Source organism: Bos taurus, chromosome 15, assembly GCF_002263795.3.
Source record: "Bos taurus isolate L1 Dominette 01449 registration number 42190680 breed Hereford chromosome 15, ARS-UCD2.0, whole genome shotgun sequence".
NCBI classification, from domain to species: Eukaryota; Metazoa; Chordata; class Mammalia; order Artiodactyla; family Bovidae; genus Bos; species Bos taurus.
In genome coordinates this window covers 18,618,196-18,642,224 of record NC_037342.1, presented here as the reverse complement: position 1 = coordinate 18,642,224, position 24,029 = coordinate 18,618,196, and the positions used below count along the sequence as shown (strand labels likewise).

Genomic DNA, 24,029 nt, shown 5'->3' with positions numbered 1-24,029 from the left:
CAGCCATTCACCCAACTTCTTAGAGATCCTGCACTTCTGAAACATGGCAAACCTACCGCTGCCATTGAGTAACAGTTATTCAGTGGTGGCTAAATGACAGAGGAGTAGAACACATAGGGTTAAAACCTGAGAGTTTTATTTACTGCACTGTTTCTAGCTTTGGGCTGCCCTAGTGGCTTAGCTGGTAAAGAATCTGCTTGCAATGCGGGAGACCTGGGTTCAACCACTGGGTTGGGAAGATCCCCTGGAGAAGGGAATGGCTACCCACTCCAGTATTCTGGTCTGGAGAATTTCATGGACTGTATAGTCCATGGGGTAACAAAGAGTCGGACACAGCTGAGCGACTTTCATTTTCATGCTTCTGCTCAATAATTGCAGGAACAAGTAAGGTCAAACTAGGAGCTTCTTAAATACTGTATTTCTTAAAATATGTCTTCCCTTTCCCAACTCTAATCCAAGAAAATAATACCTTCCCTTCCTCAGTGGGTAGCAACCTTTCCCTTAAGAGTCTGAAGACAAAAAAATACTGCCTTCTCACCCGCTACACCCTGCTTACTCCCTGCCTCCCTGCTATCCCAACAATCTGCCTTGGAAGTTTCTCCATTTATGCTTTACATCACAACAGAATATGTTTTTGTTTCAGGGCAGTGGCAAAAGGGAGAAAGACAAAAGGAATAAAATTTAAAGAAAGTCAAGTAAATTAACTCATCATTCATAACTCACTAAGTTATGATAAAAGCTCTATGAAATCTGATAGGTCATGAACTTTGTATTTCACAAAGAAGAGATGATTGAGATTTTCTCTTGAAAGTTGCTAGGCATATTGGAATCAGGGATATACCTCCTGAAGTTAAAAAGAATAAAAGGAAAGAATGGCAGTCACATAATAAAGTCATTAATAATATCATTAAGCTGAGCCAACGTCTTTCCGTATCTACCACCCACATCTAGATTCACCAGTGAATAGTGGTTCAAGTAAGTGAAAACTATAGCCAGTCCTATTTAACAATCACCTAGACTCTGAGTAAGAAAAAAATCCCTTCAAAAATCATCCCCTATATTTAGCACTTATGATTCCACCAATTTATATAAAATGCATAATGTGCAACACCCAGCCCCAACTAAAACCAGTTTCGAACGGAAAATGCTTTCTGGGAATTTTCCTTCTCCCCAAATTTATCTTTGATGTATACATATTTCTTTTCCTGGTAAAAAAGTCTCCCACATATAAAGAAAGCTGACTGTAAAGTCTTAGAAGGGTATTTGCTGGGCAAAATTTATTCAAGAGTTATCACAGAACAACACTAAGAGAAACCATAAAGATTAAAGTAGTGCATCTCCTTCAAGTAAGAGATAACTTTTAAAGATGGGCAAGTTCACTCAGAAACAGAAAACTAGCATAAAACAGATTTTTAAAACAAAACAAAACCCCCAACAAATGAAAAAAAAAAAAGACAAAAATCCTTGATCAGCCTTTTGATTTAGAGCTGTGTCAGACTAAGCAAAAAGAATAGCTAATTATATTAGATGTGAAAATTTACCTTGTACAAGAAAAGGTTATCAATCCATACAAAGGTTTTTATGTCTAAATTATGCCAACAGTCTCACTACAAATTACACATGTGAGAGATCTTAGACCACCTAAAATAATCTACCAAATACCCTACCACATAACAATATAAAGCAATCTGCCTTAGCCAGAGACTGTGGTCTGTGAAGAAAACATTGACACAGTGCAGTCTAATCACAAACTTTTTCACTTTCCCTTTTTTGTTTGAAAAATATTAAGATTATAAATATTAAAAACTTAATTTGACTGGATAATGAATATCTGGAACATCCAGCTGCTTCTTTTCCTTAGTATTCAATACTTTACAAATTTTCATATCATTAGCAATCCACATGAAGATGGCCATAAACCAAACATGATGAATGCTACAAGATATATAAAAATTAATCTTACATTACATGTTCAGAACCAAATTTCTCTCAGCTTGTGAGGCACAGCTAAAAGGAACACATTTATTAACAGAAGAATTTAACTGGAATACGGTTAAAGTTACTTGTCTCACTTCAAAGGCCATTCGGTTCAGTCGCTCAGTCGTGTCCAGCTCTTTGCGACCCCATGGACTGCAGCACGCCAGGCCTCCCTGTCCATCACCAATTCCTGGAGTTTACCCAAACTCATGTCCATTAAGTCAGTGATGCCATCCAACCATCTCACCCTCTGTCGTTCCCTTCTCCTCTCGCTCTCAATCTTACCCCGCATCAGGGTCTTTTCAAAAGAGTCAGCTCTTTGTATCAGGTGGCCAAAGTATTAGAGTTTCAGTTTCAACATCAGTCCTTCCAATGAACACCTAGGACTGATCTCCTTTAGGATGGACTGGTTGGATCTCCTTGCAGTCCAAGAGACTCTCAAGAGTCTTCTCCAACACCGCAGTTCAAAAGTATTAATTCTTCTGTGCTCAGCTTTCTTTATAAGGCAATTTACCCTTCTCTCTGCTCTCTTATAACAAACTCAATTCAGGTTTAGCTGAGCCATCACGCCCTTCAGGAAGCTATTTCTAGTTTGCCAAGCCCAAGACTTAGGCACATCATTTTCAGGCTTACCTACTCCTCTCCCCATCACCTCTGCCAGTGCACAAATCACAGTACTTAACTAACATGCTGGTTTGTAATTGCTTGTTTATCCATCTGTAACCTTCACTAAACTAAAAGGTCTGTCAAAGCTCGGAAGGTATTTTTCTTGCTTAATGTTTTATCCTCTGTACCTGCACTATGCCTGGCACAGGATAGGTACAAAAAAAATTCTCAGTTGAAAGAACGGATGGAGGAAATATGACAAGAAGCCAGAGATTACAGATCAAGAAGATATTTTTAACTCTTAAGCAATCAGGATGTGATTTAAATAAAGCAAAAAGTTCTTTCTGCAGCTCTTAGCATCACATATAGAAGCTTGTCAAAATGTTTATTATGAAAGCAGTATAACTCTACTCTATGAACTATTTTGAAGATAAAAAAAATGAAAAATCATTTATAAATACAAAGATAATTGCAAGCAATATTTGAGGTCTTATGTCCTCAAAAAGTATAAAAAATCTGTATCAAAACTCACTGGAGAATTGAAAGAGACACGTGTACCCCAATGTTCATCACAGCACTGTTTATAATAGCCAGGACATGGAAGCAACCTAGATGTCCATCAGCAGATGAATGGATAAGAAAGCTGTGGTACATATACACAATGGAGTATTACTCAGCCATTAAAAAGAATACATTTGAGTCAGTTCTAATGAGGTGGATGAAACTGGAGCCTATTATACAGAGTGAAGTAAGCCAGAAAGAAAAACACCAATACAGTATACTAACGCATATATATGGAACTTAGAAAGATGGTAATGACAACCCTGTATGCGAGACAGCAAAAGAGACACAGATGTATAGAACAGTCTTTTGGACTCTAGGTGGAGCGGGGGCGGGGGGGGGGATGATTTGGGAGAATGGCACTGAAGCATGTATAATATTATATAAGAAACGAATCGCCAGTCCAGGTTTGATGCAGGATACAGGAAGCTTGGGGCTGGTGCACTAGGATGACCCAGAGGGATGGTATGGGGAGGGAGGTGGGAGGGGGGTTCAGGATGGGGAACACGTGTACACCCGTGGCGGATGCATGTTGATGTATGGCAAAACCAATACAATATTGTAAAGTAAAAAAACAAAAACAAAAACAAAACTCACTGGAGGTAAGAATACATGATTCCATGTAACTCCCAGGAGACCAATGAATTCTCTGATGTCACAAAGTCCACAGCAACAAAGAGCCAGGTTTTCTACCAAATTGTTCTATTTTTAATAACAGTAACAACAAGAAATCCTAACATTTTATACTAATTCTACCTATGCTAATTCTATAGAAGGAATCAGAAATGAAAGCCACCGAGTAAAACACAGCCTGGACCAATTGCAAGATGGAAGAAGAAGATAAGAAAAGAAATCAGAGATCATCAAAGCAAGCTCTCTCTTCCTTACCTAGTTTTAAAAACAGCACACAAAAGTTCAGAGCTGCCAATGGAGTTCAGGCATCTGCTACTGACTAGCCAGCTGACATTCTTCTATACGATAGGTAGATTACCCACTCCCTATATTTCATAGCTCTGTTTCTGTGGATAAATGGAGCTATTAACAGCAGCATTTATTTTTAAAATCCCTCAAAAGGAACTAAGGGTCATATAATTGAGCATACTATAAGCAAGACATCTTTTTGTCATGAGAATTTAAAGGAGCTGATTCATGTATCAGAATCTCTTTTGAATTTCAGTGATAGAAATGACAATTCTGATAATTCTAGAGAGGGTTAAGGAGGGTTTAAATTCTACTGTGGCTAAATACCAAGCTGAGAAGGACAGATGTACAGACTCTTTAAAATTCTATCAGATCTTCCTGAAGAGGAATTATTGATCCCAAGGTCAGTTGTCCTCCACTAAATGTGGCTCTCCTTTGCCTGTTTCCTACAAGTGTCTTTCCAAGTAGAGAGACCAAATCGTTACTTGAGCTGAATATCTACGAGTGTCACCAAAGTGAAGGTAAAAGAAATACACAAAGGGAACTTTCAAAGAAATTAGCTTGTACTATTTAGTTTGGGACTAAAAGCCACTTTCTAACCGGTATATCCAGCCCCATACAAACTTGTATCTGAAAATGATAATTAATATCCAGAGAACAGTGGCAGTGAGGGTGACCAAGAGGCGGGAACACTAGCTGTTGCTGCAATTATTGAGTAGAAGCTAGAAACTGTGAACCAAATAAACCCGGTGAACAAGCCAGGAGGATCATCTAAAGCTAATGTCACAAAATCTTAGCATTTAGTCATGTTCATGAGAGGCAAAGAAACCAAGATATAGCAAAACTGAACAATACAGGGAGATTGTATTGGTGCTATCATTACGCACAGCAGAAGCAATTACTACTGTCAAAATTCTAGTGCAGTGTGAATTTACTTGTGAATACCTTCTCTTATTTAAAACAATGTGGTTTTAGTTTACATGTATCTGTATTCATTGCCACTAAAGTAATTTCAAGAGAGAAGAGAAAATGAGAGTGTAAGTTTCCCATGCAGACTATTACTTGCAAATTACCCTAAACCTTGCCCTCTAGACCAGGAATGGAAAACAGGTTTTATCTTGTATACTGATCCCAAATGATTGACGGCCCTGTCTGAGAAGGACTGCTAGGGCTAAATGGACAGAATACAAAGCCCACCTTGGATGAGGGACTGGGCAATTAAGGCACTAGTGATACGTTCTGCCATCCTGGGGTTTAGTCCACTGGTTGTCCAACTGTGACAGAATTTCCTCCCCAAAGGATATCTGGCAATGTCTGAGAATAATCCTTATCTCAACTGAGGAGGTGCTAGTGGTAGAGGATGATGCTAAACAGTCTACAGCCACCCCAAACCCCTCAAAACAAAGACTCATCTGGGCCACAATGTCAGCAGTGCTGAGGCTGGGAAACCATGGTCCAGTCAATCTATCCTATTAGTCCATGGATCAGATCTTCAGTCAAATAACATTACATTTGTCTCAATATAGTTTTCCTGAGCTATCTCTCCTAATGCCTGAGTAATTCTATATAAGCTGATTGGAGTCTTAGAACCAAGGAATCAATTTGATTCAGGCAGATTACACTGATCTGTCCTTAACTTGTACTGTGATCACAGACAAATTATTTTATCCTTTGAAAGCTCGTTTTTTTCATCTGAGAGGAGGCGGTTGGACTAGACAATTACTGTGCTCATACAAAAGATGAAACTTCTAGGAAGCCCCTAAATGCACTAATGGAATAAAGGCTTTGTTGATATTCTTTTCAACAAAAGATAATTTCTCTTTGGCCTAAAACCAAAGTTTTTCAATTCCTTTCAATCTCTGCTAGTGTAGTTTCCAGTTATGCCTGCACTTAAAACTATTTTAATTTTTACATAATGCTTAAATATTTCCGATCTGGGGCTTTCCTGGTGGTGCAGTGGTAAAGAATCCACCTGCCGATGCAGGAGACATGAGTTTGATCCCTGATCCAAGACAATCCTACACACCATGAACCAGCTAAACCTGTGTACCACAACTGGTTCTCTAAAGCCCAGGAGCCACACTGTTGAATCCTGTGCACCCTAGAGCCTGTGCTCCACAGCAACAGAAGCCACCGCAGTGAGAAACCTGTCCACTGCAACGAAGAGTAGTGAAGACTGAGCACAGCCAAAACTAAACACATGAAATAACAAAAAAAATATTTCCCATCTAAACCCTTGCCACTGAATTAGATGCTTTGGCATCTCTCAAGGTATTCCTACTGTCTTGTCCATCACCACTACACTATCTGAACCTGGCTTCTTCCAGTTCTCCAACAACATATTCCATAATTTCTTGTCTCATTTAAGCTATTAGGATCAGTTGTATAGTTGCTTACCATTATACTTCTCTTTTACTCTATAAATCTCCTTCCTCAATTAATTAATCAATGCAACTATTTCAGGGCCTTTCTCTGTGCCTATTACATTAATGTTGGAGAGATGAGTAGAGACTGGAGCTGAATGTGTTGATATAAAAAGAGTTTCTGGCTACAAAGCATTTACAGGCTAATTAAAAGGATGAAACGTGAAACTATTAGAGAAGAAGTCATATTAACTAGGAGGTAGCAGAGAAATGTCACTAAGAAGGTAAGAAATGCCAAAAGAATGAAACGAAATGTCTGCTGTCTGAAGATTAAGGACAACTCAGAAGTTACCAAAAATGTTAGAAAAAAAATCCTTACAAATCAGATACAGAAGGACTGCTGTCATCTTACCAATGACTTCAAAAGTTGGCCCTATGTTTTCAAGTTATGTTAGAGAGATATGGAAAACATGGCCAAATAACAAACTGTAAGAACCAATTAAATTTCCCTTCAGAGAGAAAAATTACACAGAGCATTTGGAAGTTACTGATATAAAGTCATGTGTGTTAAAACCCCACCTATCGAAATGGAGATCCCAGAAATCACTCTGAAAGAAGGGCATTTATATAAGAATAAAAAGGGCAACAAATTTAACCATACTGATAGCTCATCAAGGTCTGGACATGTGCACCAAGAAACTCTGAAGCAGGTATTTACTCTTAGAGGTCAATTTCTAAAGATTAACATTATGCTCTGGACCTAAATTATTTAACCCTTATCATTTACATATTTTTTCTAAATCCTAACAAACTGTTTTCACCTGTGATGCTTCTTGGGTTAGGAGTTCTACTATATCCATAACCGAGTTGTCCAACAGTAAAAATCTCAAGTTTCTGGCATCACATGGGAAGACTGCATTTTGGATGGGTCATTTTCACTATTATAAAATAATTCTATGTCTAGATGAGCACAGATTAAAATAAAGAGTAAATGAAATGATCTCGCTGTATCATTTCTCTAAGGGGATAATCTTTTTTGAGACCTCTTTATAATGCTTAAAGCCAGATTATATAGCTCTCTGGGGCCTATTTTTTTCAACTTCAAACTTTTCAGACTAGCACTTGAGGGGTTCCAACCAGTCTCCTCTCCCCTTCAATCACATTAACTTCATCCAGCATTAGTATCCTCCTTGTGCCTAAATAGGCTCATTGATTTAGAATGTCCATGCAGTTCAATTTTCTCAACTTCTAAATCAACAGAATTGCAATATAACCTAATACATCGTACTCTGAAAACAAGTGCTGAGCAGGTCATTCAATTCATTACATTTCTGCTTTTGGCATGGCAACAAATAAGTCCACATTTGAGAGAGGGCTGTTTACATATGAGTTGTCCATTATTTTATGTGTTTCTTACTTTTATATCAAAGAATGTGATTTAAAAATTCAGAGATAATTTTTAACAATAATCTCATCAGTAAATCGAAATAAAATCTTATCTCTGTTTGCAATAAATATATCCTAGTGGATCAAATACTTAAGCATAAAGATTCAAAAAGAGAGAGAAGAAAAGAATAGACCAAGAAAAAGATACAACTCTTTATCACCCACATACCTGTTAAACAGGTATGAACAGTAGAAGGGCCTCTAAAACAATGAGAAGAGCATGAGATATTTGTCTCCACACATCTTTTGAATTTATTAAAAGGAGAAGATTCCTAGTCTTAATGTTACCAACAGTAAAAACATACCTGATTTTATTTTCCATATCTTCACTATCTGACTCTTCAGAGCTTCTGTACTTATCTGGATCTGGAAGTGTGCTTGGATCAAATCCATCATCATCATCATCGCTCCAATCCAGAAAGGCTTCCTCTTCATCTCTAGCCTAAGAAAACACAAGGAAAACTGTGGTTTAAGAAAACAGCTGATAAATAATCAGGTCTTATTTCTAGCCCCAAATAAATACTGCTAATTGAGATCCTCAAATTAGAAGTCTTCTATTCTGGTGAAGGCCTCTATGTGACTTTCAGAACCATAATCATTTGCACTGAGGGAAAAAAACCTCATCATTTCAAAAGTAAAACAAAATACGATTCAAAAAGTAAATCATTATTAAGTCCCTTATATGCAATATAGGAAAAATTTGACAGTTTAATTACTTCCAAGTTACTCAACTATCAAGGAAATAAAAGTATAAAATAAATCTGTTTTAGTGCTCCTGTTCACTATGCAAATTTCAAGGCTACCAAAAATATTAGGTAAAGATATAAAAAGCCAAATGAGAGCATACAGGAACATTTGCCTGATAATTTTATAACCACAATAAGCCTTAAAATGACAATCAAATCTTTACAAGCTCATTAATAGTAAGGGACCTTCTAAATTCAAAGTAAGTATACAAAGTCACTAAGAACGATGAAAAAAAAATAGGATGAATACCAAGATACAGAAAGTTGAAACTATCCAGTTTCATAGTTTCATGTAAGTAGGTAGGTAGGCAGGCTTTTTTTACTTTGTTCTGCAATGGTTTATTTTTGTCAAAGACCAAAGTAATGCAAAATTAAAATAAATTTACTACACATTTTATGTAATGAACATCCCTTATAACAAATTTATCTTTGGCAAATTGGTTTTGTCACCTGGTAGATAAGAAATACAAACTAACATTGTCACATGCATTTATCAGATTATAAGCAGTAAGCAGGACTAAATAACAATTCTGGATGAATCTCTCTTACTGGGTACACTTTATAAATTTTCTTTACACCATATGATTCAATGATTCTTTGATTTCAAATGTTTACTGTTCTTTCTCAGAAACTGAGTAACGACTCAGAATATCACGGCTATTGACTGTGTAGGCCTCTACTGAAGCCTGAAGTCTGCTAACACTTTTTGAACAGCTTTCCCTTGATAACCTCTAAACATAACAAAAGGAGGTAGAAGTAAAGAAAATAAGGATTAGTCACACTGTAAAAGTCCCTTATTGCTTTCCTGGTAAAATTCCCTGCTAAAAATAAAGGGTCTGGAAACAAGTATCAGAAGGGAAAAAGAAAAGGCTGCCCTTAGAGGCAGTAAGCAGCACACTCAACATATTACTATATGGTCCACTTGAAATAATCAAGGATATCAACAAAAACTGAATGTCATCATGTACTGAAGAACACTAATCTCCCAAGTTACAAGATATTCCAATTTTCCAGTCTGATGCTCTCAAAGGAATCTGCTATCTAAAAGGTGCAGACAGAGAATTACCAAAGTATTGTGTTGGCCAAAAAATTGGTTTGGGTTTTCTGAACAAACTATTTGGTCAACCCAATAAATCTTAAGCTTTTTTGGTCCAAAGAGCTTGTGTTAACGTGGATTATATCTAATATCATTTACTGTATTAGAAGTTTACACTCAGAATTTTAAAAAATTCATTAATTTAAAAACAATAATAATAATCTCTGTATCACTATATATTAACATATGTTAACATAGTGTTTTATGAAAATAGCTACAAATTCCAAAACAAAAGAACTATGTTTTACATTTTAAACAAATCTCTTAATGTCTGGCTCAGAAGAAGGTATTTGGATTCTTATATCTCCTTTTGTATTCAATATGTTGTTTTGGTTGAAATATATGCAGAAAATTCCAGTCTCTCAGAGATGGGAAAGGGAAAAGTCATTTAGTAGCCTTTTAAGATAGGTGTAGTTCTTTCTTCTCCTTTGATATTATACAATAAGTATCGATGAATGTCAGTTTCTTAAAAAGTCGTTCCAATGCGGAATCTGAAGCCATTATTAAGACACTTTCTACATCCTGTTACATTAAAATCCATAGGTCTACTTTACACTTTGAATGAATCCTTTTTTAATCAGTGAATGATTTCATAACACTGTGCATTGGTCATTTGGAAAATAATGATTCACTAAAATATCCATGTCTTCCTTATGTGGTTCTTCAAACGTTAACACATTTCAAGTATACAATATTTTTTAAAATCATATTTCTTAATATTAATCAGTATCATTTAAAAATGTCTTTCAAAGTATTGGAAAGCTATTAGTGGATATAAGTTTTCCAAAATTCTCATTTTTTCCTAGTGGCATTATAGAGAATCTGCCTGCCAATGCAGGGAGATGCAGGAGACAAAGGTTCGATCCCTGGGTCGGGAAGATTCCCCGGAGTAGGAAATGTCAACCCACTCCAGTATTCTTGTCTGGAAAATTCCATGGATAGAGGAGCCTAGCAGGCTACAGTCCATGGGATCACAAAGAGTTGGACATGACCAAGCACACAGCATAATTTTTTTCTTAAATGTTTGGGACTTTTCATTAGCAAGAAATAATTTCAGGTTTTTTTTTTCCCTTGACATGTAAGCAACAAATCTTGTTTTCCTCTGGCTGCTTTCAAAATTTTCTCTTTATCATAAAGCAGTTAGACTATGATGTGTCTAAGAAAGGTTTTCCTTTATATTCATCTTTCTTCAGGTTCTACAATCCTCTTAGATTCATCAATGCTTTACACTAAATTTGGGAAGCTTTGGCTATTATTTCTTCAAATATTTTTATGCCTTTTTCTCACCATTCCTTCCATGATTGCAAAAAACTGCATATTAGACTACTTCACAGTTCTCTTAGTTTTGCTCATTTTTCTTCAGTCTTTTTTCTTTCTGTTCTTTGCAAAGGGTCATTTCTATTGAGGCACCAGGTCTGCTGCTGTTGGTTTTTTTTTTTTTCCTGACAATTTCAACCATTTTTCAGACCACCCAGCAAAAACTTTACAGTAATTGTGCTTTCAGGTCTAAGACTACGTTTCTTTTTGTTTTGATTATATTTGTTTCCATCATTTCCATGGGTTATATTCTTGCTCTGGGGAGGCTACCTACCTGTTTATTCACATGCCTATATTTTCTTTTAATTCTTCAAACATGTTTTCTCTTAATCCTTTTACCATTTAAAATAGCTGCACTGAAATCTTTGATACATTCAAATCTGGGCTAACAAGAGTTTCTATTGACTATTTTTTCTTGGCCATGGGTCACAATTTTCTGCTTAATTACATGTTTTATATTTTTGTTGAAAACTAGACACTGTAGATAATGTATTATAGAAACACTGAATTCTCTTAGGTTTTTCTGAGGATTATTAGATTTCCATTCTAATAGAGAATTACCTTGCCTGGATTCAAACTGCAAATGCTCTCTAACCCACAGTACTCAGCTATTATTAGGTATTTTAATACCTAAAATCACTGAATATGCTCCTTTAAAATTTACTATAAAGTGGCCTTCATAAGTATAACATAATAAGAAATAAACTCAATATTCCATTGTACATGTTTATCTATTTGATAAAAGGAAAATACTAATTCAAAATGATGAAAATTTACTTTTAAAGGGATAAAATATTATTAGGACTTGTATTACCATGACTCTCTTGAACTACCAACATTCAGGTCTTGCTATTTCCTGATCTATAAGAAGATCCACTGTTGATACTATACCATACTGTCTGTACTGCATTATACTCCTCAATTCATGACAATAACAAATAAATTTAAGTTGGCAATAATTCCTTTTAGAAACACAATTTCACCCTACTAGAAGTATAGAGATGATGGATAAAGACATATGCATATTCATCTTTTTTCTTTTAGTTCATTCATTGAAGGGTTAGAAATATGTAACTATAAAAATGTATAATACTTGTATTAACAGGTACAACATGCCTCTATTAATAAAGTGAAAAGTGAAAGTGAAGTCACTCAGTCATGTCCGACTCTTTGCGACCCCGTGGACTGTAGCCCACCAGGCTCCTCCGTCCATGGGATTCTCCAGGCAAGAATACTGGAGTGGGTTGCCATATTTAAGCTATTAAAAATAAACAAAACCTATCATCTACAACAAACTGACAAAGCATAAATAAAAGCAACTAAGGAAAGAGGGTATTTCCATGATAAAAACACTCTAGAAAAAAGTACTGAGTGTCTTTCTGGCAAAATCTACTTAGAAGTATGCTCTTTTTAGTTATATAAAGTAGCAAAAAAATAACAATGGACACTGGACATTTTAGCTGCTCTGTCTTGCTCTATCCTTGTGATTCCATGAACCATTTAAAAGCTAATATATAAATATGGCTTTTATCTCTCTCTGGACTTTTTCATGAGAGACGGCACAGATACTATGACACATCTATCACCTTGCAGGTGACTGTGATGTATCAGTCTGTTAGACCATCACAGCTGGAAACTCATTGCTCTAAGTAAAAGGGAAGTATTTAAGTATCCTTAAATACTCAAATACAGGAGACTAAAATTTGTATCTTAAAGATGCTGCACTCTGGCAGCAATGGGAAGGGAGGTTGGAGTATATAAGATCTGAAAGTAGGATATCAGTTTAAAACTACAGATACAACAATCCAGGTAAGACAAGGGATTCAATGAAGGAAGTGGCAGTGGAGATGGAGGTGGGCAATAGGTATGAGAGATGTTAAGAAGGGAGAATCAACTAGACTCTGTGGACCACATGGCTATATATATATAGTACATTTCAGAGAATCAGACTGATTCAGAGAATCAAAAAAAAAAAAAAAAAAAGTTCCTAAGCATAGTTGTACATGTTAAGTATGATCTAAGAAAGTTTAGTAAATATTATGACGATGCTTTACCAAAAATGTCTTCCTTCAACAAGATTTTATTAAGGAGACACAGTATAGGTATACTGTTAGGTACTGGGGATGTAGCAGTGAATAAGACAAGGTCTCTGCCCTGATGATAAAAATAACTGTTCTAGGATAGTTATCCACACAAACACTAAACTGAAAGCCACATTCTTCTATTTCGGGGGAGCATCTAATCAACAATGAATTGACTCCACTAGCCCTGCTAAATGTTTAACAACTGGCAGAATGCAACCTGGATCTGGGCTGTCAACAAGCCTCTCTCTCTTCAGGTACTGCCAGGTTGGAAGTTGCAACAATTCCTCCCTTGCTGACTAATCATTCCCTTCTCCCTCCCAGCTCAAAATGAAACAAGAAGCCCTACAGTTACACCCACACCCCACACTCCTCTTTTAAGACTGAGAAATTAATGTAGTTCATACACACAAAACGATCAGGGGCACCTCTATGAACTGACTGTTCCTGAAATAAGGACTCAATTATAAGTAGGGCAGATGAAAATATCCAAGAAAGAAATGTAATCCAACTAGCTTTTATTGCTTTCAGTTCTGATGAGAAGAAGAAATACAGATCAGAAGCCACATTCTCCTACAAATTTATGAAGTGCTCTGACATACATTACCTTACTTCATCTTCAAACTCTATGAAGTAGGAAGAAAAAGAATGATTGTTCTCATTTTCAACATTAAGAAAATGTGATTCAGATGATTAAACAGCTTAACCAAGGTCACACAAATATGTACATATGCTAGGTCTTCTCCTACATCACCTGAATCCCAACTTTCACTAACAAAGCTTTGAATTTACTACCTGTATAATTATTTCTTCAGAAATAAGAATATTTTAGAAGCTTCAAAAGACACATAAGCTTTCTGCGTCATCTTGTATGGGACCATCTCCACTCTTACCACCCTTGTCTCCCACATCGTTCCTCTCTGTTCCTTGGAACATTGCAACCAGCTTCCTAATCAGTCTCCCTGTAACCATCCTTCTTCTAACCACTCCAATTTTGTGTTGTCATTTGTTGTTGCTGTTCAGTCAGTCATGTCCAACTCTTTGTGACCCCATGGACTGCAGTGCATCAGACTTCTCTGTTCTTCACTATTTCCTGGAGTTTGCTCAAACTCATGTCCATTGAGTCGATGATGCCATCCAACCATCTCATTCTCTGTCACCCACTTCTCCTCCTGCTATCAATCTCTCCCAGCATCAGGGCCTTTTCCAATGAGTCAGCTCTTTGCATCAGCTGGTCAAAGTATTGGAGCTTCAGCTTCAGCATCGGTCCTTCCAACGAATATTCAGGGTTCATTTCCTTTAGGACTGACAGGTTTGATATCCCTGCTGTCCAAGGGACTCTCAAGAGTCTTCTCAGCACCACAGTTCAAAAGCATTAATTCTTCAGTGCTCAGCCCTCCTTATAGTCCAACTTCTCACATGGTACATGACTACTGGAAAAACCATAGCTTTGACTATACAGACCTTTGTCGGCAAAGAATACGCTGTCTAGGTCCGTCATAGCTTTTCTTCCAAGGAGCAAGCATCTTTTAATTTTATGGCTGCAGTCACTGTCTGCAGTGATTTTAGAGCCCAAGAAAATGAAGTCTGTCACTGTTTCAAGTTTTTCCCCAACTACTTGCCATGAACTGATGGGACTGGATGCCATGCTTTCTTAACTGAACAATGCAAAGAAAGAGGAAAATAATAGAATGGGAAAGACTAGAGATCTCTTCAAGAAAATCAGAGATATCAAGGGAACATTTCATGCAATGATGGGCACAATAAAGAACAGAAATGTTATGGACCTAACAGAAGCAGAAGATATTAAGAAGAGGTGGCAAGAATGAGCTGTACAAAAAAGGTCTTAATGACCTGGATAACCACGATGGTATGATTACTCACCTAGAGCCAGACATCCTGGAGTGTCAAGTCAAGTGCTGTCTTTGAATTTTTTTAAAAAATAAGTTTCAAATCTGATCTTGTCTATCATCTGCTTATAACCCTTGAAGCCACACTTTCAGATCCTGGAACAAATCAAGACCTATCCCACCTGAGAATCTGCATACTTGCTACTTCTCTACTAGAATCTTCTTCTACTTCCCTTTGTCTGGTTTGTAGTGTTTTCTGACCCCAAACATGTGGTTTCTTTTCAATACTAAGTCTTCATTGTCAAATGAGCGTCTATCAATTCAACTAAATTCTGATAGTATGCAGAGTTAGCACAGATCTCGTGGGTAAAGGGCTCAGTCCCACAAGACTCCATACTTCAGATGCCAGCTGCAAAATGCAGTCACCAAGCAGCCTGCAATTCTACCTGGCCGACTACAAATTCAGGGATTCTCATAACGCCTCCTGAGGTCTGACAATTCTCTAGAACTCAGGAAAGTGCTTTACTTATGATTACCAGCTTATTTATTTAAAGGATATAACTCAGCAATAGTCAGATGTAAGAGATGCATAGGGTAAAGTATGTAGGGGGGATGGGGTGGAGACCTGTCATGCCTTCTACAAGTGGGTCACCTTCCCAGCATATCAAAACACTGACCAACCTGGAAATTCTCAGAATCTTGTTCAAGTGTTCTTGTAACTCAATTTCCAGGCTCACCTCTTCTCATGAAAGGGGACAGGGCCATCATGAGCTTGGTCTTTCTAATGACCAGTCCCCACTTTGAAGCTATCTAGAGATCCCACCCTGAGTCACTTCATTAGCTTAAAAGTATGTTGAATATGAACAACGGAAGACATTTCCATCACTTTGGAAATTTCATGGGCTAAAACTTTTGACTTCATTGTCAGGAACCAGGGGCAAAGACCAAATACATATTATTATACCAAACTGGTTAACTTAAGTATTCAGGTATCAGATTAAACATTTCTAAACATCACCTCCATAGTAAAACATCCTGTAGATTTCTCGTAAGTGCTTATACTTAGAGTGAATTCATTGTATTCATCCTTTCCTAGGCAGTAAGTTTCAAGAGAGTAGAGGCCACACTGTGTTATCACTACTGAAATAAATTTCTAGGCCTAAGACAGAGCTGCTCTGCTGAGAGTGCCATGTCAGCAAACCAAACTTAGACAACTTCCATATCCCCGTAAATGTTCCACCTGACCAGAAATGCTGTATGTCCAGTCAGACAATCCCCAAATGCCAAGTCAATTCTGGTCCTTCTCACTCCAAACAAGGTTATGATTATGTGGCCCCAATCAATCAGATATCTTCAATTTTTCTCTTCCTTGTTCTTTATTCTTCATCCTATAAAAACCTCCTGCCTTCTGCCCTGTTTTGCAATTCTCCAAAAGGAGACTGTCGAATTCATGAAATGTTAAAGTTTCCATCACCAAAACTGTTTTCTGTGAACATTTTTAACAATGCTCACTACTATAGTTAAAAACACAGAACAGGTTCTCAATATTTGATAAATAGGTATTTAATGTGAAAATATTAAAGTGGAATACAGTACTATTTATTAACTACTGAGTATATAAGTAAGTACTTATAAGGGTGTAACACTAGAAATCTGATCATATGAAATTTTTATTAATAAAAATTTATTAATCAGATGGTTTTTATTAATAACAGTTAGTTATTAATATTTCAGATTTCTCAAGTATAAAGTTTAAAGTATTTGGGCTTAAAGAAAACTTCATGTTAGAGTCTGTACACACACTGAGGGTTTATAACACATAAAGAATCTGCTTATTTCTATAGACAACTATGATCAAACTCATGACTATTACATTCATTCAAAAAATACAGAAACCTCAAGCACTCCCTTCAGCTTGAATTAATAACCATTTTTGGAGTGCTTAGTATACTTAGCCCATAATAGGTATGCAAAAATGAATGAGTCAGGGTCTTATATTTAAGAAGTTTAAAACTTTAGAATATTACATAAAATTACTCTGATAGGCAACATAAAGAGGCATAAACATATCCTTAAATATGATGCTATACATGCTGTATTTCCCTTATCTCTTTTTCTGAGAGCATTCACAGCAAAAGCAAAAACGAAATTCTATTAAAATTGAGAGAGCACAAAGTATCTCAATAAGAAGTATAATACTCTTGAAGCTTTACTAAAAGAAAAAACAAAGCTATAAAACTGTAGAACATTTCTCAGAAATGGAGAGGAGGGCTGATGCGAAGTGATGGAGAATAGATGATTTCCTTATACTATACAAAAAGTAAGAGATCATCCCTTAATGGCATAGTAGATTTTGTTAGGGCAAAGACCTTAAATGTTTGCAAAATGAAAGGGAATGAGACTCCATTTCAACCACTTTGCTAAGAAGTGGAGGTGGAAGCTACATTCACGTAATGGATTAAGGAATGAGTGGGCATTCTTGCTTGTCAGTCTATGTGTTAGTGAGGAAATCAGTTTAAATACAGAGAATTATCTTTACTGCCTTCCTATATGCCATATAGCATTCATAAAAATAAGCTTTAAGGACTGCATTTATATTTTGGTTATATAATCCCACTTTTAAAAATTCCATTTTTAAAAAGCAATCTCCCCATATTGTATGAATTAAAAGCAGAATGTCAATTCTGACACCTCAAAATTTCACAAGGAGGGAAAATTCCAAAACACAAGATAAACTATTTTTGACTCTAAGAAAGAATATAAAAATTGTGAAGAAAATTTCAGAGAAAATGAGGTATTCAAATAACACTCTGTTCTCACTAGTAATATTTCAACACAATTTTCTAAGCAAGCATTTGTTATTGTTCAGTCTCTAAGTTGTGTTCAACTCTTTGTGACCACATGGACTGCAGCACACCAGGCTTCCCTGTCCTTCATTATCTCCCAGAGTTTGCTCAAATGCATGTCAATTGATTCAGTGATGCCATCCAACCATGTCATTCTCTGTCACCCCCTTCTCCTCCCACCTTCAATCTTCCCCAGCTTCAGGGTCTTTTCCAGTGAGTCAGCCCTTTACATCAAGTGGCCAAAGTATTGGAGCTTCAGTTTCAGCATCAGTCCTTCCAATGAATATTCAGGGTTGATTTCCTTCAGGATTGAGATCTCCTTGCAGTCCAAGGGACTCAAGAGTTTTCTCTAGCACCACAGTTCTAAAGCATCAATTCTTCAGTACTCAGCCTTCTTTATAGTCCAACTCTCAGATCTGAACATCATTACTGGAAAAACCACAGCTTTTACTATACGGACCTTTGTCAGCAAAGCAATGTCTCTGCTTTTTAATATGCTGTCTAGATTTGTAATAGCTTCCCTTCCAAGGAGCTAGCATCTTTTAATTTCATGGCTGCGGTCACAGTGTATAGTGATTTTAGAGCCCAAGAAACTAAAATCTGTCATGGTTTCCATTTTTCCCCCATCTGTTTGCCATGAAGTGATGGGACCAGATGCCATGATCTTTGTTTTTTGAATGTTGAGTTTTAAGCCAGGTTTTTCACTCTCCTCTTTCACCCTCATCAAGAGAATCTTTAGTTTGTCTTCACTTTCTGCCATTGGGGGGTATCATCTGCATAGCTGAGGTTGTTGACATTTCTCTGGGCAATCTTGATTCCAGCCTGTGATTCATCCAGCCTGGCAATTTGCATCATGTACTCTACATAGAAGTTAAATAAGCAGGGTGACAATATATAGCCTTGATGTACTCCTTTCCCAGTGGAATGAGTCTGTTGTTCCATGTCCATTTTAACTGTTGCTTCTTGACCTGCACGCAGGCTTCTCAGGAGGCAGGCAAGATGGTCTGGTATTCTCATCTCTTTTAAGAATTTTCCAGTTTGTTGTGATCCACACAAAGGCTTTAGCATAGTCAATGAATCAGAAGTAGATGTTTTCCTGGAATTTCTTTCTCTATGATCCAACAAATATTGGCAATTTGATCTCTGGTTCCTTTTCTAAACCCAGCTTGTATATCTGGAAGTTCTCAGTTCATATACTGTTGAAGCCTAACTTGAAGGATTTTGAGCATTACCTTGCTAGCATGTGAAATGAGTGCAACTGTACAGTAGTTTGAACATTCATGGCATTGCCCTTCTTTGGGATTAGAATGTAAATTTTTCATAGTTTTGAATTTTTTTTAAACTTTTTATTTTGTGTTGGGGTATAGCCGAATAACAAACAATGTTTTGACAGTTACAGGTGAATGGCAAGGGGACTCAGTCATATATATATGTATCCATTCTCCCCCTAACCATCCAGGTTGCCACATAACACTGAACAGAGTTCCATGTGCTATATACAGTTAGTCCATGTTGGTTATCTATTTTAAATAGAGCAGTGTGTACAAGCCCATCCCAAACTCCGTAACTATCCCCTCTTCCCATCCTTCCCCTTGGCAACCATAAGCTCATCCTCAAAGTCTGTGAGTCTGTTTCTGTTTTGTAAGTTCATTTGTATCATTTCTTTATAGATTCCACATATAAGGGATGTCAATCGATTTCTCTTCTTCTCTGTTGCACTTACTTCACACAGTATGACACTCTCCAGGTCCATCCATGTTGGTGCAAATGGCATATGTCATTTTTTTTTTAAGGGTTGAGTGATATGCCATTGTATATAGTTTGGAAATATAAATGAAAAATTCTGATATACAGCAACCATCATCAATAGTTAGAGAGAGGCTGATTTTTGAGATTTACCAAAGCTATAAATCCCAGGTACATACTCAGAGAAGAAATTATTGAAAACATTTTTTCTGAATTATGAGCACAAAAAGATTAATACTATTATTAAATGTGCCTGTTAAAAATGAACATCTACCCACTAAGGCAAATGTACAGAACGGTAAGCCCAAGAGCAGCTGAGAGTGCTAAGAAATTACTGTTCTTGCACCATAATGCCAAATTGTAATAGCCTGATTCCCCTTCACATTTTAATAATAATGTTGTAATACTAACTACAATATTTTTGAATATTTTCAATTTCTGTCTCCTAGAAATTTATTCTATAATAGTGATATTGGGCCTTAGCTGAATACTGATTTATATATTTGGCACTGTGATATCTGGCCAAGGTGTTTCTCTTTTGCACTTCTAATATATACTGGCTGAATTACAAGTAAAAGCTCCAACTCTGATCAGGGATTCTGGACTCTATAATTATGGGAGTTCTGCTCAAAAACCTCTCTGTCCTTTCTAACATTCAGCATTTATAAAATAGAGTAATCAGAGGAAGCCAACACAAGTGAGCTCTGGCCACCTAACCATATAGGAATCTGAGAAGAAAGAGGGAATGCAGGATGTTGGGGAAAGATAAAAGCAATATCCAGGTGGAACATGTAGAATAAATGACCCAAAGGCCACCTGTTAAACAGAATTTTTCTCTCAAATCTAGTAGAACTTAGCCCAGTTCCTCTGAGTATCTATTTTTTCCAAGCACTCTAAAAGAATAGGAATATTTGATTAAAAGACTATGGAGAGAAGATAAATAATACAGGAAGTGACCATAGTTAAGAATAGCAGCCAAAGGTCTTGCACATGAATATTCAAAGCTCTAAAAGCAAATCCCAAATTTGGAAGGATCTTCAGAATTTGGAATATTCAACAACTATTTACCACATCCTTACTGTATGCTGAGCATTACTATAAAGAAGAATTTAATCTGAAACACAGCATGACAGAAGAGACTATGATTAAGCATTTTAATCTTAGTAAGACTTTTAGTAAGTATAAAACTTCTTCTAAATTTGCCTTGTGAAAAATTCACTATTCTTCCTAAATTGAATAATCACTTGTTTAGCTCACAGAGCCCAATGGGATACTGACAATGCTTCAATTACATAACAGTCTATTAAATAATAGTACATTCCATTATTGACCATCTTTGTTTCTTGTTCTCTTCTTTTCAGAGGAAAGTTACACTAAATAAGATACTAAATAAAATAAAAATTATAAGTCTAATTTGCCATTCTTCTCATAATAATACACAAATGCATGCATGCGTGCTAAGTCGCTTCAGTCATGTCCGACTCTGTGCGACCCTATGGACAGCAGCCCACCAGGCTCCTCCATCCAAGGGATTCTCCAGGCAAGAATACTGGAGTGGGTTGCCATTTCCTTCTCCAATAGCCGCTGTATGTATCTACTTTTTTTTGAGGTATTACATAAAGCCCATAATCTTACACACTCAGTTCAGTGAAAATTCACATATACATGCAGGCACATATATTTTCTTTCCACCTATATTCTCACTACGCAAATGAAGATAGATGTTTACAGGATGCCAGAGGGCTGCCTCATGTTCTTCCCTTGTCATTATAGTATTTAATAAAATATGTTAAAAAATTATTGATAGTTCTCCTTTTAAAAGGTAGAGCTTATTCCTCTCTTGAGTGTTGGCTGTACTTAGGGACTTACTTCTAAAAAACAGAATGTGTATAAGTCTTTCACCTCCTTAACTAAAATTACCCTAGGTATGTAATTCTCTTAAGTGCTATTATAAATGGAATTGTAAATGGAATGGAATTTCCATTTTAGATTGTTCACTGATGGTGTACGGAAACACAAATGAATTCTGCATGTTGATCTTGTATACTGCAATTTTGCTGAATCCACTTATTATCTTTCTGACAGTAGCTTTCCTATAGATTTTCAATTTAAGTCTGAGTTTTGCAATAAGGAGTTCATGATCTGAGCCACAGTCAGGTCCTGGTCTTCTTTTTGCTGACTGTATAGAGCTTCTCCATCTTCTGCTGCAAAGAATATGATCAATCTGATTTCAGTACTGACCATCTGGTGACGTCCATGTGTAGAGTCGTCTCTTGTGTTGTTGGAAGATGGTACTTGCTATGATCAGTGCATTCTATTCGCAAAATTCTGTTAGCCTTTGCCCTGCCTCATTTTGTACTCTAAGGCCAAACTTGCCTGTTACTCCAGGTATCTCTTGAGTTCCTACTTTTGCATTCCAGTCCCCTATGATGAAAAGAACATCTTTTTTAGGTGTTAGTTCTAGAAAGTCTTCTAGGTCCTTCATAGAACCATTCAACCTCAGGTTCTTTGGCATTAGTGGTTGGGGCATAGACTTGGATTACTGTGATATGGAATGGTTTGCCTTGGAAATGAACAGAGATCATTCTGTCACTTTTGAGACTGCACCCAAGTACAGCTTTTCAGACTCTTTGTTGACTATAAGTGAAAGTTGCTCAGTGTCCGATTCTTTGCAACCCCATGGACTCTATAGTCCATGGAATTCTCCAGGGCAGAATACTGCAGTGGGTAGCCTCTCCCTTCTCCAGGAGATCTTCCCAACCCAGAGACTGAACCCAGGTCTCTCGCATTGCAGGCGGATTCTTTACCATCTGAGCCACGAGGGAAGCCCTGTTGACTATGAGGGCTACTCCATTTCTTCTAAGGGATTCTTGCCCACGGTAGTAGATATTACAGTCATCCATATTAAATTTGCCCATTTCGGTCCATTTTAGTTTACTGATTCTTAAAATGCCGACGTTCACTGTTGCCATCTCTTGTTTGACCACTTCCAATTTACCTTGATTCATGGACCTAACATTCCAGGTTTGGATGCAATATTGTTCTTTACAGCATCAGACTACTTCCATCACCAGTCACATCCATAACTGGGTGTTGTTTTCACTTTGGCTCAGCCTCTTCATTCTTTCTGGAGCTATTTCTCCATTCTTGTCTAGTAGCATACTGAGCACCTACTGACCTGGGAAGTTCATCTCTCAGTGTCATACCTTTTTGCTTTTTCAAACTGTTCATTGGGTTCTCAAGTCAAGAATAATCAAGTGTTTGCCATTCCCCTCTCCAGTAAACATGTACAAGCCATTTTCAAATTAATAGCTATGCATATGTATTAATTACTAACTTTTTACTTTATATAAATGTCTAAGGAAGGAAAATATGAAAGGAGGGCTGCTTAAGGATACTTGAACTAAACAGAAATCTAACTAGGACCTCACATTTCCCCAGTATTTCAGACAACAAATTTTACTGATTTTTAAAATGCTATGAAGATGACCACTCGAACAAAGAAACTCATATTCATTAAGCCGAATAGTTTACAAATAAACAAATGAGTTTAATATAAAATGGATTATAAGACCCCAATTTGAATGCTCCACCAGTGGCTGGCTGTTTGTCCTCAGGAATATGATTAACTCAGGGAACTTCTATTTCCTCATCTATATAATCCAAACATTGACATCTACCACTCAAGGTTGTTGTGAGTATTAAATGAGAAAAGCATGTGAAGATGTATACAAAAATGCCTATGATCATCATTAACAACATGTGCACACTGGGGCAAGACATTCTGACAATTTGGTGGTCTTACCCTTCTTAAGTATTCTTCTGTTTTCTCCAAACCCGATTCTAACATAGGCAAAAATGTGAAATAGATTTAAATTTCCTTAGGAAACAATGTATTCATTAGGAAAATAGAAAAGATTACACACAAAGGAATATAAGTGAAACTACAAAAATCACTGAGGTTATAAAAATATCAGTGTTAGAACCACAGTATCTAAGGCAGGTAGTTCAAATTTAAAACTGATGGCTGATTCATGTTGATGTATGGAAGAAATGAACTCAATATTGTAAAGAAATTATCCTTCAATTAAAAACACATAAATTTTTAAAAAGACTACCTTGTAAACCAAATAGTAAATAGTTTGGTAAATGGAATATTATTCAACAATGTAAAGGACTGAATACGTTACAACATGGATGAGTCTCAAATGTGACTTGCTAAGCAAAAGAGGACAGGCCCAAAGGCTATATACTGAATGATTCAACTTATGTGAAATTCTGGAAAAGTAAAAACCAATAGGGATAGAAAACACATCAGTGATTGCCAGGAGCTAAGGCCCAGGGGAGGCAATAGGAATGAGTCTTTTTTTGAGATGCTGAAACTATCTTGTATATTCAACTGTGGTGGATGCACAGCTATGTACTTGTCAAAAATCCATAGAAGTAAATACTGCAAATAGTGAATTTTACTGT

General features: G+C 36.7%; 1 protein-coding gene across 1 annotated transcript in view; it reads right to left on the bottom strand.

Moving 5' to 3' along the window:
- The window catches only part of DDX10 (DEAD-box helicase 10), a 306,774-nt gene that overhangs the window by 22,752 nt on the left and 259,993 nt on the right, over window positions 1–24,029 (bottom strand). The window contains 1 exon segment of the mRNA NM_001076881.2: window positions 8,180–8,316. Coding sequence (NP_001070349.1) covers window positions 8,180–8,316 — 137 coding nt within the window.